This window comes from Sphaeramia orbicularis, chromosome 20, assembly GCF_902148855.1.
Source record: "Sphaeramia orbicularis chromosome 20, fSphaOr1.1, whole genome shotgun sequence".
Taxonomy (NCBI): Eukaryota; Metazoa; Chordata; class Actinopteri; order Kurtiformes; family Apogonidae; genus Sphaeramia; species Sphaeramia orbicularis.
This window is the reverse complement of record NC_043976.1, coordinates 24,341,606-24,361,120: the sequence shown is the minus strand read 5'-3', so window position 1 is coordinate 24,361,120 and position 19,515 is coordinate 24,341,606. Positions and strand designations below refer to the sequence as shown.

General features: G+C 38.4%; 1 protein-coding gene and 1 long non-coding RNA gene across 2 annotated transcripts in view; both read left to right on the top strand.

The window, feature by feature from the left end:
- ctnnd2a (catenin (cadherin-associated protein), delta 2a) overlaps positions 1-19,515 on the top strand; it is a 327,752-nt gene that overhangs the window by 191,545 nt on the left and 116,692 nt on the right. Inside the window, exon 13 of the mRNA XM_030123463.1 lies at positions 14,837-14,969. Coding sequence (XP_029979323.1) covers positions 14,837-14,969 — 133 coding nt within the window. The remainder of the gene's footprint in view (positions 1-14,836; positions 14,970-19,515) is intronic.
- On the top strand, positions 1,704-2,030 carry LOC115411362 (uncharacterized). Its single transcript, XR_003934200.1, has 2 exons — positions 1,704-1,764; positions 1,880-2,030. It is a non-coding gene; the product is annotated as an uncharacterized LOC115411362 (long non-coding RNA).

Genomic DNA, 19,515 nt, shown 5'->3' with positions numbered 1-19,515 from the left:
AGCAGAGGAAAATCAGAATGAATTATGTAGTCATTTTGTGTGAAATATATTACATTTCACAACAGTCTATTCCTTAAAGGGATTCTTTAGAAAAGTAGATGCATGTTTGGAAAGACCTCTGCATTAGAGGGCCTTTGACTTAGGATAAGAGTCTGACGTGCTACTAGTTTATTGTTTTGTACTGTAAGTAGGAATTGCTTATATATGCCAAATCAATGTGCTTTATTCATTTGTGAACAGCATTTTTATGTCACCCTTTTGTGTGCACACTTACTATCAGAAAGACACACAATGCAGTACAAAGAGAGTGGTGCATCACTGTATACTGCTGTTCCTGCCCACTTAAATCTCAAATAAGTAGGTAATCTGAACAAAGAATTTATTATTTAATTTAAGTCTGAAGTCCTTTTGAAATCTAAATGTAACTTTGGAGATGTCATAAGAACCACAAAGGCACCCTCAATTTAATTTTAATTTAATTCATTCTTTATTTGGAGGGACAGTGTATATTTCAACAAATGTAAACATGCCCAAATAGCTGAGGGCAGATTTTCATTGGTAGTCCTTTTGCCTTTTGTTAAAAAAGCACAGTACAGGACCAGGGCCATTGAACACATTGAATCAATGGTATGGTGGGGACTACCTAATTTTCTGTGGTAAAGAATTCCACTGATGTGATGCTCTAATTGAAAATACAGCCTGACTGAAAGCAGATTTTCTCAGTAGGATTCTGCAGTGTCCCCTTGCTGCCCCTCTAGTTACATTAGCTAATATATGCACATGTTCTTAATTTATAGGTTAGTATCAACAGTAACCTGATTGCTTATTCATAAAACAAACAAGAAGAATGTTGGCTTTAAGTCATGCTTGTTACTGCAACAAAACACTATATCTTTTGGAAAGGCCTGATTTTCTGACCATGTACTGTACATAGGGTTTTTAAAAGGGTGTATGATGTGATTGACAAAGTACTTGGAAAGTAGGGGATCTTAGCCATCTGTGTCCAATGGCCTTCCATCTCATAATCCTCCGACTGTAAAGTCCCAAATTGACGGTCAAACACTTTAGAGTGATAAAGTTTGCATTACCGTCCTTTGTGGCTTTGGATCGGCCCTTACAGCACACTAATATAGACTGACCTTTAACTGACTGACATTCAGACATTAAGTGGGTAGAAAGCAGAAGCTATTTAGCATGGCCCAGTAGCTGGGCGTCAAATGGAACCTGTCAGTAGACGTTAACACACACACATTCAGACATGCACACAACAGAGTGTGAAAAAAATGCCTTGATAATGCCAAGATGGCAAGATCAGAGCAATATAGTTCAGACAGTTGACATATGCAAGGGCACAGTATGCACAGGATGTATGCATGTATAATTTTGTGCAGTTTATTGTCTTTATGCACGCAGCATGATAAAAAAATAATGAGAAAAGCCCTGTCTCTTCCTACAGTTATCTCTTATTTTGGATCTTTCCATGGCATTTATTTAGAGATGAGTGTTTGTCACCTTAGCCCCCATTTATCCTGCTCTTTATGGTTTTAGTCTAGCTTCCCCACTACCTTTTGACAAGAGACTGTACTTTAGGGTGTGTCTTAAAAGTACCAAAAAAAAAGCAAATAATTATTTTAAATGGGCCAGCCTGTAATTATGTTCCTTTTGGTCGAAAAAAAACCTGCCACATAAATTTTATTTTAGCCCATTTTAGGCCATTTCCACTGTATTTAATGGTGCTGCAGTTGGATGTTATTTTGGTTATGTGTATACTTGTGTACGCAATGGATGTTGTTTGTTCCTTATTACTACAAGCAATAAAGAGAAGGCAAGTATGGTGAAAACCCTAACAACAACAAAGGCTCTGGTAGATCCACCAGAGACTGTCAGTGGCAGTGGACAACATCATGTCTAAACCCATGAGCCATTTCATCACCAACAACAGCCTTCATCTGTTCACTTTCTACAACATACCTCAAGCTGTTTTTGACATGAATCCAAAAGACTGGTCTGATGTAGAGGTGTTTGTAGCTGCCAAAAGCATTGTTCAGAATCTCAAAGTTGTCGATGATTGTGCAGAGAGGGCTGTAAATCTGACTCAGGATTTTAACCCTGTCCTCACTAAACAGGAAGAACAGCGACAGTACCTGCTGCAAGTGGCTGAGGCCCACAGGCACCAGTAGTAAGAGAAGCCCACCTAAAAATGAGAACAACTGCAAATTTCAAGTTGAAACATTTTGAAAATTACACTAATTATGGGGCACAAAATAATTATCAACTTGATAAAGCTATTTTATTCAAATATTTGTACATATCCAATTATTACAGTGTAAAACATCATAAAGTCAATACATTTAGCTTTATGTAAACTAAGCTTGCTGTGCGGCACCACTTAAACAAATAGTACGACTATAGAATTTTAAGAAGAAAAAAAAAGAAAGAAAAAAAAAAGAATTTTACAAAACATGTTTTTTCATCATTTGGAACATTTTTGGGGGGTGACCCATAAAAAAATCCAAACTTGATTTTTAAGACACCCCCTAGTGTACTTAACATGAAAGTTAAAAAGAGGATAGAAAGAAAGATGGCATGTTGAGGGAGGGGGAAGGGGAGGGAAATAAAAAGGTGACTCATGGAAATGTTTTTTGTAACGGGGGATTCTCTGTGCTAAAGTGAGCGCCATGAGTTTGTGTGGGCAGTTTGACGGATTAACAGATGTGTGCTTTGGTGTGCGTGTGTGTGTGTGTGTGTGTGTGTGTGTGTGTGTGCGTGCGTGCGTGTGTGTGTGAGTGAGAGAGAGAGAGAGAGAGACAGAGGTAGGTGTTGTTTTATGTGGTATGTGCTATATCTTTAATGTCAAGGCATGTTTCTGACCTCTGTAGTAAATGTGCAGCTTTGATGTGTATCTGCCACTGGATGGATCCCTTTCACAAATGTATGTGTATATATGAAGCACCTCACACTGGTAATATCCAGCCTGACCTTATCAGTGTAATTTTCACATGGCAGAATAAATCTGGGTAATCTGTGAGTTGTGTGACATACATGGACACACAAAGTGACAGTGTGTGAGGTGAGGCATGAACACGCACACATGTACGAGCTTCTTTCTCATTAACATCGTGACAGTAAAAATAGCTCACCTTTCTTGTTTGTCATTTAGAGGCCGGAGCATGCTCGTTGACATGATTGCGTCTTGGCTTGAAAATCAAGAGACAATGGGGCAGTAATTTTTCAGCAAGCGCTTGTTCATCCACATCCACCGGCTTAATCTTCAGTCTGCGCTTTGATTGGCTAAGTGTAGTGGATGAGGTTTTGATTGGTCAATTTTTTCACTTGTCTTCCATCACTGCTAAAATTGGAGTGGCTCCTCGCTGTCTTCACAGAGCATTCGGCTGATGGTGTTTCACTGAGGTCAGGTCTTTCATCAGCCTGTCTAAGGTTTACTGCTGTAACTCTAAAATCTGAATACAATTTTTACTCCAGTACTGAATCTATTATTTATCATGTGGTGAAAAGCAGGAGTCTTCTACTGCCCTGATGTCATGAATTGAAAACCATCATAATCAGCCAAAATCTGCAACTGTCTCGTATTACAGCCAACTGTGCCATTTTTCCTACTTTGTGAGCCTCCATCAGTCATTACAGTGATTGCAACCATTTCAGTCAACTTACAAATGTATTACTTTACTGCTGCTAAATACGTTTTTATTGTATGTGCAGTATTTTGTGATTTTGTATTGTGCTTTAATCTTACTTCGGATACAGCGGACTACACAGCTCAATCTTAATGAGCGTGGCATGTGATTGTTGTAATGGTCTAGGTCACCTCAGCGTCTATTGGCCCTTCTAATGAGTGTTTGACTGAGTGTATGTTTCACTGGCCTATTGTTTGGCTGTGTAAACATCCCATAATTGCACTCTGTAACAGGGGAATAGTGCCACCGGGTTGAAAATTACCGATCAGCAAATGCAGGATAATAGCTGCATGAATATGTGTGTATTTTTGCCTCTTTATAGATATGAGTTCAGGTGTGTTCAGTGCATATGCAAAATTCAAGAGTGTGTGCACGGTGAGTATGAACGTGTGCAGCCTTTATTGAATATTTACGTGCAAAAGAGTGCATGTGTGTATATATTCAATAAGCAGTGTATATGCATATGTGTTCACACCATTGTGTGTGCGTGTATAAATGAACACCTGTCTGTCAGCTTAATGCCCTATTCGATTAGGCCGCTGATTCTGTGTGTTCAGCCAATTGCAAGGACTAGTGCAGGCGTTTGCGTTTTCCTTACCCTGGCAAATCGCTCCATGGCTTCGCACATTAATGTTCCCCTTCACCAGCCACGCCCATGCCACCCCACACACATGCACACTTTTTTTTCTTCACATTTTAAAATACATTCACTCATTAAAAAGCATAGAATGGTCCAATATTCATGAACTGGTGTTATTTTTTCAAATATTTAGCCAAACACGTAGTTCTGTGGACTTTGGAGCAATGAAAGAGAAGACAACATCCACAGAAACACTCAAGACAAAAACACCATATCGTTATGTGAGTTTCTTGGATTTGATATACTTTGCATAATCTTTCCTCCTACTAACTCAAGACTTGTACAAGAACTGTAGATGAAGTGCACTTCTACTTAAAAATCTGAGTTTTTTTACTGGTCCAATAACGACAAAGCAGAAGAAGATTTTTAACCTCATCAAAGAAATTTTGGGCTACTCACTGTTCAGTGAAGAACCGTAATTATTTTGCCAATCAGTGTGAGTAGTTTTTTATTTATATACTGCTACCTTGTCTTCACACTGATTAGACAAAGACTGCACTTATTTTTTTGGCATAAATGTCTAAGAGTGCACTGTGCAGTAATTCAATATAATGTAAAATCAAAATATGGCAGGATTTCAGAAGTTCTTTTTGATCCTGCCAGACATAGGGTGCATTTCATCAGCAACTCTTCCTCCACCATTGTCTAATTCAACACCTCTCATCCCTCTCAATCAGTCTTTTTTTCACATTTATTCAACCTCCTGAGCCTCCTATTCCCAGCTGGAAGATGCCACATAGAAAGAGTATTGATTTGTCCCTTTGTCTGTGTGGTTGCAGCATGGGCTCCAGATGGAAGGGGGAGGGCAAAAAAACAAAAAATAAAACCGGAGGGTGATAGGTGCAGACAAAAGAAGGAGTAGAAGATGGTGAAAGTAACATGTGGCCTCTCTGGGTGCTCATACTGGAGTGATGAGCTGAAGAAAAGAAGCGATCTACTCTTCCTCTATCCTTAGATTCATCATTTCTCCCCTTAGTGCTCTCTGCAACAAATTCTACTCATGCTCTTATTCATGGCTCCTCCAAGTCTCCTCTCCTCTACTTTTCATGTCTGGCTTTCTCTTTCTGATTTACCTTCTGTGTGGAATCAATCCTGCTAGCTCACTTTTCTATTTGCATGGAGAGAGGTTTTCTGTGATTACTAGAGTCATTTCCATTTGCCCATCAGTAACTGGGGAGCATAATAGTAGGAGGATAGTGACAGAAAAAGAGGTGTTTTCATTGCAGCTGACTCACTGCAGACTTTTTTTTTTGTACAACTGTTTATTTCCAGACTGGTTTCATGCTACTCTCGATCATCTATGCATCGGTCTGCCCAAGTATTATGAGCAACGCCCTCCCCCCTTCTCTTTCTTTTCTCCCACTTTCATTGATCCCATTTTCTTTGGCAACCGTGATCCTCATATATATTTTTAGTTTAAGAAAAGGGCACGTACAAAACACGCTATGCTTTGAGGGGACATGTACGCTGAATCTACATCGAATAACAAAGAAAGCCCATGGCATGGATACCACTCCGTTGATTAAATTTGTATTTATTTTTCTCAAGTAAGTTCAAGGTAAATGCCATTTATAGTCACAGAAAAAAATAAGACCATCAAAAGTCATCAAAAACAATGGTTATGTAATCAAGTACTAACTCCTGTGTGGATCATGTGACCAAAACAGACAGAAAAGTAAATATGGACTGCCTAAAAGTGCTGTTTTTGGCAGTACAATGCCATAGATATTTGATGTAAGAACTGAATTGATTTTGGTTATTATCAAGAAAACCATGGAAAATGGTTAGATATCAGCTCTGAAATTAAACTGTTATGAGCTAAATTTGTTGTTATCGTTATATTTGTCCAAACAAATGTATATTTAGTTGTACCAGGCATTAAAATGAACAAGAAATTGAAGAAAACAAGGGTGGTCTAGTAATTTTTTCCGCGTCTGTATGTGCCATTCTGGAGGTGGTTTTTGAACACATCCCACTGACAGAAATTTACTTAGCAAGTATTTTCAAAGGGGTGTCATTATATATTCCATGTTCTTACTAATACATGCAAAACACATTTCTAATTTAGTGAAACTTTTGAAAGATTTCTGTTATATCATGTGTTTGCCAAGGAGAAACTTACTATATAAGCAGTTGCGAGGAAGGTATATCAACAGCATTGGCAATTTTCCTGGATAGTATCTAAATTAAGTTGCACTTTTTAATTAAAGAGACCAGACTTCTGCACTTAGAGTCAATGTTTGTGCATCTTCACCTGTGTCTTACTCTGACTGCTGTTATCTGTGGAATTGCTGAAGTCTTCTTTTTGTATTGATTTCACCGTTACTAATTGGCCTTACCTGAGGACAGAAAGGGAAGCTTGCACACATGCATGCAAATTTGCAAGAACTCCAATTCTGTGGGCAGGACTATAAAATGTTCCCTGAGCCATATTTCTACTCCTACATGCACCCATTATGTATACTTAAAGATTCAATGTGTACAATTTCGGAGGATTTAAAGTGATCTAATTGCAGGAATTGACTATAATACCGATTTATGTTTATGTTAGATATGTATATAGTTGAAAGATAGAATATCTGTGCTTTTGGTAATGCTGTAGGAGTTGAAATCAGGGAGAAAACACTAGAGTCATTTTGGTCTGAATCATAAGACTAACTATACAGTTGTGCTCATAAGATTACATACCCTGACAGAATGTGCACGGGACATTCTTGGATGTTCCAACATGACAATGACCCAAAACACTAGGCCAAGTCGACCTGTCATTGGCTACAGCAGAAAAAAGTGAAGGTGAAGGCGTGGCCATCTCAGTCTCCTGACCTCAGTATCATTGAGCCACTTTGGGGAGGTCTGAAAGATGCAGTTCATGCAAGAAAACCCAAAATTTTAAAGGAATTGAAGATGTTTTTCCAAGAAGAATGGGTAGCTTTACCATCTGAGAAAATAAAGTGCCTCATCCACAACTTCCACAAAAGACTTCAAGCTGTCAGTGATGTTAAAGGGGCCAATATAGGGTATTAAGAACTGGGGTATGTAAACTTTTGATCAGGGTCATTTGGATAGTTTCTGTTGTCAGTATGAGTTAAAAAGAGCAAACACATTTGTTTGACAATAAATGGCTTCACCCAACCACTAGCCACAAGTGAAATAAAAGTTTTTTATTATCATTCATATTCTCTGAAAAATGGCCAAAGAATCATAAATTCTGCTCGGGTATGTAAACTTATGAGCACAACTGTAAATGTAGACTACCTGATGCGATTTCACATTACTGTGGAAAAAAGACGACACTTTTCCATGTTTCTGTCGAAGCACAGATGCCACTTAATAGAGCAGCGAGTAACGTCTGATTGAATCGGATCAAAAATCAGCAATTACAGCTGTCAATCACATATTTCACCCCTTACCTGTCAGAAAACACCTGTGATTAACAAAGGTCGGCATCATAAGGTGGATTCTCTACAGCTACTCCACAGAAGTAGGATGAATTCTTGTTTCCTGTTATCACTTTTACTGAAGGGTAATGATGGGATTTTTGCTTAATAATGCCAAAAACTGTAAAACAGTGCAGCTTTAACTTAGAATTTAAAATAAACATTTATGATTACTGTCATGTTTCTACAGTATCCCAGGTGGCATCAGTCTATAACAGGGGTGTCAAACATATGGCCTGTGGGCCAAAATTGATCCACTAAAGGGTCCAATCTGGCCCGTGGGATGAATTTGTGAAGAATGTCTAGAATGTCTTAGGACAAGAAAGTGCAATTTTAATAATATCTCTGTTACTAAATGTTTTGTGTCTCTGAAGATCCACTTTAATCTGAAAGTTGTTATGCACATTTGTAGACTGATATTATTAAAATTGCACTTATTTTTCTTAAGACATTTCATGTTGTTTATGGTGGTTCATGTTCACATTTTTTAAAGGATATTTTGTAGGTGTAAACATTTTCATAATGTAATTTTACTTTTTTTCATCCTTAAACATAGAGAATAGTGTGGATTTGATGTTATTTATAGAGTGTGTGATCCTTTTACAGATCCATCCCACTTGAGATCATATTGGGCTGTATGTGGCCCCTGAACTAAAATGAGTTTGGCACCTCTGGTCTATAACATTTCACTGTGGACCACAATTATTGTCAACTAAACTTCAGAACAGACAAAACAAACACTGGCTCTGATAAAGGCACTTTATACACTGAACCTTTAACAATTCAAACATTTTGTAATAACATCATTGACCAAAGTAAAACAAATAGAGGGATAGCAGTGAGAGAGGAAAGGTTGGAAATGGCAGAACATATTTGGTTTATTTTAGAGTCAATATTTGAGAAAGTAGCACCTCTGTCAAAGTCAACGTCTCATTCAGCTCCTTCAAATTTACTGGACAAATTTAAGTCAGTTTTTTTTTTTCTCCCCTCTTTCTACTTTCTCATCCTGCCTCTCTCTGCCTTTATATACATTATCGACATTGAATATAGTCTCTGTCACTACCTCCAGCTTTGTCTCCTTCCCTCTCCCTGTCCCTGTCTCCTCTCCACGTCAAACCAGTGATGAAGATTGATGTTTAGGTCCTAATTAGCATCTGCTTTGGTATGCACAGTGCCGGTCCGTCCATCCCTGACCCTCCAATCAGTTAACAGACATGACAGGCCTTGTCCAATCAGATTAACGCCAGCGGGACACGCATCCTGTGTGGAGCTGTCAGTCCAGATGCATTGTGGGTCCTTTGATGGATGTGATTTGGGGCTGGGAGACCCAAATTACGCACCCCTAGTTTCTGGAATAGTGTATCAAAGCTAGACAATTAGATAAACATACAACTTCTGTATGCTATAAATGTATTTTTTTTTACATTATTACTAAGTAGTTTTACTATTACGTATTACATATTCACACAGCATTGCATTAGTTCTGTCTATAGCCATAATTTTCATGCTGAATTTGGAATACAGGTTAATTTATTAGAAACAAGGTTGGTAATCAGTACAAGTTTGGCTAAAAAATATGTTTAATCACCACTGAGGGAATATGTCTCAAATCAATTTTGTTACTTCATATTGAAACTGCATGTCTTATTTCCTCCATCCACACTTGCAGGTTCAAGGATACTGGGAACACAGCGATGAATGATGCAACAAAATGAAAATGTTCTTGTCACACATGCCTCCACCCTAACCTTCAACCTGCCTATATCAGGCAGCGCACCTGAAAATTATTCACAGCAATCAGCTGCTCTCTGCGAAAATCAGCATTGTTAAACAGGAGGCATCAGTGTTTGTGTCTGTGTGTGCATGTTTGTTTTAATGTCCACTTCGCTGTATTTGCTGTATGTAGATGACCCTTATTTTCTAACCTTGTGTCTATGTTTGGGCACGGCAATCTGTATCACGTTGGAATTTCAGATTGAAGTCCAGCTGTCTGGACATGAAAAGAGAAGGAGATGAAGAGAAGTTTTATAAAAAGACCAAAACCCTTTGATAATCCTTGTATTTTCATGTGTAGTATGCTTCTATCACTTTTTGCCTCCATCTTGTGTGTGTGTGTGTGTGTGTGTGTGTGTGTGTGTGTGTGTGCCTGCATCAAAGCCCTACCATCACACAACAATCTTTTCCTCTGTCCCAGTTATATCATTCGATCTCTGCCTACACCTCCCGTTCTCACCAACCCCCTTGCCACCTGCCTTTATTCTCAGTATGTCACACTGCTATGCAACCATACCTAGTGCTTCCATTGAAAGTTTTTCGCTGCATCACGCCTCCGCATGCCTTAGGAAATAAGTGTAACCCATCTAACCAGGAACACAGAAGTTTGTGTGGCTATAGTGCTGCCTAATTTCTTACAGCCTGGTGTGTATGTGTAGCCCAGTTAAAAATGGCAACAAACTGACAAATTTGCACATGAGGATTTTTACCATGACATACAAATAATAAAGTTCCATAGAGAATATAGTACTTAAGTGGCAAGCATATTGCAAATTCCTCAAAAGCTGTGTGGGTATTTAGTGTGAACCCTGCAGTTTTGTTGGCAGTGCTTCTTTGATTAGTCCTCCCTTTTGCGTGCTGTATTTCTCTCTCTCTGTTTGCATCCTGCTGTTTCACATCATTGGCTTGTCACCTGGCAGTGTGTCTAGCAGGCTGTAGCTCTCATTAGCACCTGTGTGGACATGACTGGCATGTCATCTGAGGGCTGTTCTCCTTGTCTCTGTCCTTTTTTTTTTTTTTTCATTTCTCCATGTTTTTGTTGCACCACAGTTTGCATCAGATCCTATACAGTTTCCTTACTTACTCTCCTCGTTCAGATTCTCGCTCAGTGTTTCTCCCAGTCTCCCCCTTTTTCTTCCCTGCACTGTTCCTCTGTCTCTGTCTCTCTCCCTACCAGGGGTTTTTAATTAATGGCGAGCCATGATGCTTATCTTATCAGCAGATCACTCTGCTTTCTATTAACTACACTGACAGAGCTGGGAGGCAGTAGAGGATGGATGACACACACACACACACACACACACTCATGCACATTAACACAGTTACATACATACATATATACACTGAAGTACAGACACAGATGAATATGAATAGACTTGCAAGTGCATGCACACACACACTCAGAGACTCAAACTCACACAGAGACAAACAGGCACACAGGCAATTGTGTCCACATAAACACACGTCATGATCCTATCTTAATCTTGCCACACACTCGCACAAATACACACACATAAACAAACAAACTGCCCTGATGCTATCTGGCTGTGTGATTTAAGAAGCGTTGTTTGAGGGTCTCTCCTCCTAAATCCCCTAAATGCCTTGGGAATCCCTCCCTTTCCTCCCTCTCTCTATCTCTCCTCTACCTCCCTCCTTCAGTCCTGCTTTCTGGCTGAATGAACACTTATCATTCGGCAGATAAAGAGCCGTCCACGCTGGAGCTTGCTTTATCTTCGAGAGCCATGGTTATCCCTGTGAACACTCTGCTTTTCACAGATGTTTCATAGACCGCATTCAGTTGATCCGACAGAGATGAGAGCTCTGTGTCGAGGCTCATTTTCTGGTGAAAACTTCAGACACACATCCTCACACAATTATCCACCTCATCAATTTTGACTCGGCATGCAGGTCAATTGTCCCATATTACCACATTTTTCATGTCTGCTGCCGCTGAGCTGGGCGGGAAAATAACCAATGTTTTCACAATAGCTTGATGGGCATTTTGGCACACAACGATGAGCACGAACAAGAAACAACTAAATCAATTTTCAAACACCACAATCAATTGCGGGTGACATTTTAACATCGGTGTCTTCAGATCGCATTGAAAGTTGACAGTTTTCTGAGAGCAGTAAGAAGAAAGACAAAAAAGAACTAACACAGAAACAAGTCATATAGTTACAGGAGAAAATATTACAGTTGATGCGGAGACATATCTTTGCGCGTGCACACACACACTCAGTCGCCCACACTTTCTCGCACACTCATAATTTCCTCATTTGGGGAACCGTAGCAAAACAATTATCAGGGGATAATACAATAAAGGAGACCATTTCCTGGGTATTACCAAGGGACAAAACATTTATTTCACTTTGTCCAGTGCACTCATAGGAGTATAAACTCCTAATGGCAGAAAGTATAGAACATAACTCACACCACTCACATTGCAGACAGCATGCAGGCTGTAGTAGTGCTGTGCTCTGCAAATCTTTTTACTTCTTTTTCAAAGATTAAAAAAACTGGAAACTTTTTCTGTGCGTGTATCAGTTTGTAGTTTTACTACATTCCCAAAATATTACAATCATTGACATGGTCTCTACCACAATTAAACTTTATTTCATATGTGTTTATCTGAAGATACTGCTGTACTGTGAGTTCATCATACAATACTGCGTAAATGTATTAGGCCAACATTAGATTTGTTGGTTTAGTAAAGTTATAATGACCACACATACACATTTCTCAAAATGCAGTCTGGCTTTTTTTTCCTTTTAAACCCTTTTGTATCGATGTTTTTTGGGTTTTTTTTTCAATTATTATTATTTTATTTTTTAAAATCACAGATGTGCACCCCAGCATTCCTATTCTGGGAGTTTAGTTCTGAATTGTGTATTGTAAAAACTGCGTCTTTGGAATTGCTGAAGGAGGACCAATCATCCTTATTTGTATTGTCTGAGGAGTCACAGACGTATCGCTGTGAGATTCAGTTGTAATTTTCAGATGAATGGATGAGAATGGTGAATTGCTATGTGAATATGTGAACCATGGAAAATACCAATAAAAACAGAACTGAAAGAAATAAAAACAAAAATAAAAAAAGATGCAATCTGGATATATGGGAAGTATATACAGCAGTAAAGACAAAAGTCTGAAGGGAGAAACAGCTTCTATAAACTGAAGATGCAGTTTTTAGTGTGACAATATGATTTTTTAATATCAGGTTTTATTCAGCACATGTCAGATGGTTCTAACTGTTTGTGCTGCTTCTTGTCATGGGGTCAGGGGTTACACTAAATAGTGACTTTAACCTTTAGAACCCATTTAGCTCCAGTTTTGTTTGTCTTTTAAAGCTGTGCATATATTCCCTGTATTTTACTGAAGAAAAGAGAATGAGAAATAAATATGTATGCTCATTTCAACCCTGCAAAAACATCAAAGCTAAAGGTGGCCTGACACTTTTGCCCAGTACTCTACAGTCTATAGAAAAAATACTACTTGCTAGTGCTGGGCAATATGGCCTAAAAACAAATCTCAGGTTTTCTTATGAAAAACTTGATTTTCTATTTGATTATCATCCCCCTACTTAAAAGAATACAAGTGCAGACTGCAAATATTTTGAAAGAACATTAACTTTATTGTTTTCAGTTTAAGTGCATTAAGACAAACTTAAAAAAAAAAAAAAAAAAAAAAAAGCAAAAGCAGTCATTGTTTTCAACAAAGGGACACCATGCACCCTCACATATTTTACAGCGAGGATTTGACTGTTCCATATCTGATGGCGTGAATCAAAACCAGTTCCAAACGACGGAAGTCATAGAACCGTTCTTGGGAATAAGCTGCTCTCTACCGATGGCTGTCTCTGCCATGTTGTGTGTTGTGACTCTGTGATTCACATGGAGGAAGGGGAGGGAGGGTTCGAGCTCACAGAACTACGGGAACCCAGAAGGATATGTTGTTGACGAATTCAAAATACCTATAGTTTTTGCATGAAAAGAAAATCATTCATTATCTGAACCCGCTTTATCCTCACTAGGGTCATGGGGGTCGCTTGGAGCCTATCCCAGCTATTTACGGGCGAAGGCGGGGTACACCCTGGACATTTAGTCAGTTCATCGCAGGGCTGAACATATAGAGACAAACAATCACTCTCACATTCACACCTATGGGCAATTTAGATTAACCAATTAACCTATCAGTGCATGTCTTTGGATGGTGGGAGGAAGCCGGAGTACCTGGAGAGAACCCATGCAGACACGGGGAGAACATGCAAACTCCACACAGAAAGGTCCCACCCCTGTGGAATCGAACCCAGGACCTTCTTGCTGTGAGGCACGCGTGCTATCCACTGCACCACCATGTTGCCCAAAAAGAAAATTGATTTTCTAAAAATTCAACTCGATGTGATCTACAAGTTTGATTTTTTTGAATAAATCGAGTTTTTTCCCAGCCTTAATGTGCTATACATTTATTGGATCTCTTATTACCTCCGCCAAGGAGGTTATGTTTTTGCCAGGGTTTGTTTGTCTGTTTGTTTGCTTGTTTGTTTGTTTGTTTGTCTGTCCATTAGTGTGCAACGTAACTCAAAAAGTTATGGACAGATTTGGATGAAATTTTCAGGGTTTGTTGGAAAGGGATAAGGAAGAAATGATTAAATTTTGGTGGTGATCGGGGGTGGGGGGGCCCACGGGGGGGGGCACTGATCGTTAGTATGCAACATAACTCAAAAAGTTATGGACAGATTTGGATGAAATTTTCAGGGTTTGTTGGAAATGGGATAAGGAGGAAATGATTAAATTTTGGTGGTGATCGGGGGTGGGGGGGTTCACGGGGGGGGCCACTGATCAGCCTTGGCGGAGGTCTGCACTCTCCGAGTGCTTCTAGTTGGTCTTGTTATTGTAAGGTTTTCAGATTCACTCATGTCATATGGGTGTTTCCTTATTTTTTTATATATACAGTTTGTACCAAAATTTCTTCAATGGCACCTGTTTAACCTCCAAGCTTCATCTTTACTATTAATCATTTCAGTGACTTTTTAGCAAGTTGGCAAACAAGGAAATCAGTGACTAGTTTATGTAACTCCTCACCCACAACATTTCTGAAGCCTTCTCATTCACACTTTGTCATTTTGTCATTTTGATATATCATAAGAGTATAAGTGAATTGCTCTGGGTGTGTCAATAGAGACAACGCATGATGTTATTGGATGGCTTTCAGATAATCTCTTATGTATCCCTGAAATGTTTTGTTAAAGTACTAAAGGAATCAAAGCATCTCTGCCTTTTGCTCTGCAGAGAGTTTGGGTGGAGAGATCCGGAGCTGCCAGAGGTGATCCAGATGTTACAGCACCAGTTCCCATCAGTGCAGTCCAATGCTGCTGCGTACCTACAGCATCTCTGCTTCGGAGACAACAAGATCAAAGCTGAGGTTTGTATGTGCTTGTGTGTGTTTGGTTTGTGAGTCTTAGGTGTTGTGTGAATATTTGTTTTAAGTTACTGTAGCGAAGCGAATGATTGAAACCTAGACATTCATAACTTCACAAACCTTCCTTCAAGCTGTTGTCAAAGTGGCTCATTGTGTTTTGCATTTTCCTGGGGAGGTTTGCAAGACTTAGTGCATTAACTTAACCAGTTCCACACTGATGTTCTGCATGATAAAGCGTACTGCAATCTCTGTCCCTAAGCTGTGCCTTCTATTAAGTTGTATCTATAGTGGCAATAAAGTTCAATTAGTCCCAAAGTCACAGATTTGTTTTTCAAAAGCAATTTTGGAAAGCCCTATGGAACGCTCTAATAAACCCTTTAAAAGCTTAGTGGCGCTCTAAAACAGTGGCAGTGGCATGTGCAGTCACTCTCATAAAATTCTGTTCTTTCTCTTTCACATTTTTTTCAATGCAGACACGTACACATATTCCTCTCTTCCCGTATTGCCCACAGAATCAATTTACAGGTTTGTGCAGGCGAAGGCATTGATGACTTTTCATGAAATTAATTTCAGTAGAACCAGTCGATCAGAAAGCCCCTACACAAAATTACATTCTGGTGCACTTATTCTCACACAAATAAAACAGAAACAGGGCATGGACACACATGCAAACACAGCTAAAACATAATCCTAATAGCTCAATATGCAAATATATAAATTATTATTGAATGTCTTTAAAAGCATATAATTTAACATAAAAAAAAACATGAGTACTTTGCTTTTCACACCAACTCACTTGCTCACCCACACAAACACATACAGACACATGCATACACAAAAATGCCCACAAAAAACATCACACTTCAGTCCACTCCCACTCATTCATCCATGCAGCTCTAAAAGAAAGCTAGGTATTCATGTCTTTTGTTATGGATGTAATTATTGTTTGAATGGGCCAGACCAGCAGTGGAGAAAACAGCATCAGTGCACTGACAGTATATACCTGACCTGCCTTCATCACCGTCTGTTTGTTTCCCTCAGAGCACAAGGTGCTGCTAAACACTATTTACTCCAATTAAATCTGGATGTGAGCCAGCCACTATACACAACTCAGATCACATCTACTTAAAGGTATTCACATGTGCAAACTGCCTGTGCATGCACCTGCTTGTATGCAAAAATAACTTACAGCACAAGTATAATTCCTTTATACTCAACCATACGTCAGATAGTTTTGAAGCAACTAAAAGCAGACAGACACTAAGGCTGATATGAAGTAATTTCTTTTTCTTAACCCATAAAGGACCCAGTGGTACTTTTGTGGCAGTTCCCAAATAATTTTTCTCCGTATTTAACCTATCTTAAGTGTTTTATCTCCATTTGATATTGTATTTTCCTCGTTGTTTTTAGTTTTTTTCAGTGTAAATCATGTATTTCCTATATTAATTCACTGATAATAATTCAAAGGTTATCAAAACGAAAAAAAACTGAAGAAAAAGTGACATTTGAGTAAAATCTATTATTTAATTGAACATAAACCCAGTGTGTCAATCCACTGTCATTGATCCAACTCCATGGGTTTTACTGGTGAGTCAATGTTGTAGAAGATGACGGTGTTTCCATGGTAACTACGGAGCCTCTGTACGTCCAGTTGGGTCATATCTGATGACCATGAAAAGATGAAAAACTGCATTTTACACCAATTATTTACATGTATTGATAGGACTAGTGGATTAACAGGTATTAAACAGTTTAGATCAGTAGATGGTTTTGGTCGGTGATGGATGTTTGGGTCTTATGGGTTAAGGATTGTTTTATTATAGTGGGAAAAAAAATCATAGCTTTGCTTTGTCATCCCAAACAAACAACCCCCTACCTGTTAGTGTCCTTATGGCCAGATCCACAAAAGTTGAATTTGTAAGACTTTTGCAGATACGAAACTGGTCCAAATGATTCCAAATATTGCCTTTTTCAGTTGGTTTGCAATTCACATGATGGGATTTGCTGCCAAGAATCATGCCAATGTTATGCTTGTGTCATTTGCATGGATGTAAATTAAGGAATATTCTTACATTTTGCACAAAATCATCATTTTTCCTCTGTGTAGATTAGCCTGGTTGCAACACCTGCCTACTTCACCTAAGATCTTTACAAAGTGTTCTACAGTTCAGCTGGTACACTTGACACCTGTAGAAAGGTAGTGTTAACTGTGTGTAAACTCACCTCTGATTCACTGGCTCTTTCTGTGTCACCCTCTTTTCCAAATCATCAAGTTTATAAGGCTTGAATGATATTGAATTTGTGTCTACTGATGTCAAACATACATATAGAGTCAGATATCAGAGGGGTAAAATTAGTATGATGTTATTTTCACAACTCTGGATACTGAAATGTAACAAGTGATGATGGAAATCAGACTGTTTTATTATTCACTGCACCAATCCAAGAGTGTAACCTCTGCAGAACACACTGCAGTTTCTACAGATGTCATTAATCATCATGATTGATCAATCCAATGCTGATATGCAGATAAACACCTGAAACTTTGATGGAAAACAAGGGCAAATTGGATTTAGGCCCCACAACTTTGTGGGCATGTTAACACCAGCATATACTCACTGCAAAATATTTTCTCAGTAGCTCCTTAGAACAGCATAAACACTGTATAATCCCTTTTGCAATTAGGGGGCGCAATCCATTCTTTATGGTTTCAGCTCCTGGTTTTTAATTTCCTCTTAATCAAAACAGAAATCCTTTTCAGTGTTCTTGACATATTAAAAAAAATACTTCAACTTCTTTTAATCTCTGAACGACTTCTTCTTTATTATTACATACGTATTAGAAATACGCGCTGTGTTTCATCACAGTAATGATGGCGTACGTCTTGGAACATCTTCACACTTGTGGATATCTTTTCACATCCTGTTTATATCTCTGGCGGTATTCATTAATTTCAGTTGAGCCCTTGATAACAAAGTTTGACGAGTATTCATAAGAGAGTTTGTGAGTTATGGTTGGTTTTACCATTGATGATTGAAGATGATTGACCTCCTGTTAAATCTGTCTCTTTTGTTCATCAAACCTCTCGAGAAAGTTGGTAGATTTTCAAGGTTATGACAAAGCCTTTTTTTATTTTCAGTGTGCTCAGAGTTGATGAGTAAAGCTGTCTGTCTTTTGTTCTGTTAAGAAACACTTTTTACCACTGTCTTCAGAGATAAACATACAATACATGCAGTTATTTAGTAATCCTAAAGTGATCATAAAAATTTACTCTATTTTGCTATCAAAAGAAAAGAACTTCCATATGAATTCTAAGAAGCTGGAAATAAGACCAATATAATACTGACTCTGAATAATGTAATATATTGCCTATTCTTTTATCAGTGACATGCTTTTTGGCTTGAAGGAACATTGGGAATCAACGTAATTGATTTCTCTAACAATGACACTTCTTCTTTTCTTCTATATTCTCTCACTTTCCCATTCTCACTTCAAATTCTTAGCCCTCACATTCTTTTCTAATAATAATCTAAGACAGACAGACCTCTATTGATTAAAACAACCGACATTGGAAAAGATCTTGTGAAATGAGCATCCAATTATGTTTAACACAGTTCCTAAGGCAAGTTCACAGTATCTTCCATCAGTTTTCTGTATTGGCTTTTATGACAGGTTTTGTCAGCAGGCCGTGTTTATCTTTGTTTGATTTCACACAACCAGTAGGAAAGTGTTTAAAAGCAAGATTCAAGCCTCAGACCTTTGCAGCAGATAGGCATGAATTCAGAGCAGGATTGAAAATCAATGTGTAGTGTTAGTTGGATTACATATGAACGGACTATAGAAAACATGCTCTTAGAAGTAATTTGTAATGTATTTTGTCCTATACTTGATTAATCTGATTGGCTATTCACACAGTGCTGGCACTTAATATAGACCCAAACCAGGAATTTATTCAGGGTTCCTGAGGGGTCTTAAAAACTCTTAACCCTTTATAGGACATTCGTTGAAATACTCCTGAAACTCAAAATTTCAACCTTAGTGTGTTATTGGACATCATCATCTCCCTCCTCTTGCCATAAAACATCTGAGCATTACTTGCTAAAAAGTAAACACATGCAATAAAATAACTCTTACATTGTTATAAACTGACAAAAATCACTCCTATTGACCACTGACAGCTTCAAAATGTCCATAAAATCTCTCTGAATGACTGTATGATGTTATAAAAACCAACATGGTTCTGGACCTTACGGAGGCACAGGATTGGCCCCATATTTAATGTCTGAGGAAATTTTCCAAAAATAGTCACTTGCCTGATAAACGGCTAAAAGTCTTGAATTTACAAATCTGCATTTAATACCTTAAAAAAGTCTTAAAAAGATATTACATTTGATATGGTAGGTCTTACGTTATGTTGCCATAACCTGCTATAAATGTGTTAAATGGGTCTGGGAAATATTCAAGCTGCAAAGAAAGTATTGTTAATCGACTCAGTTCTACCCGTTCCGACTCCGGACAATTCATATTGAAATTAGGAACTAGGTATCGC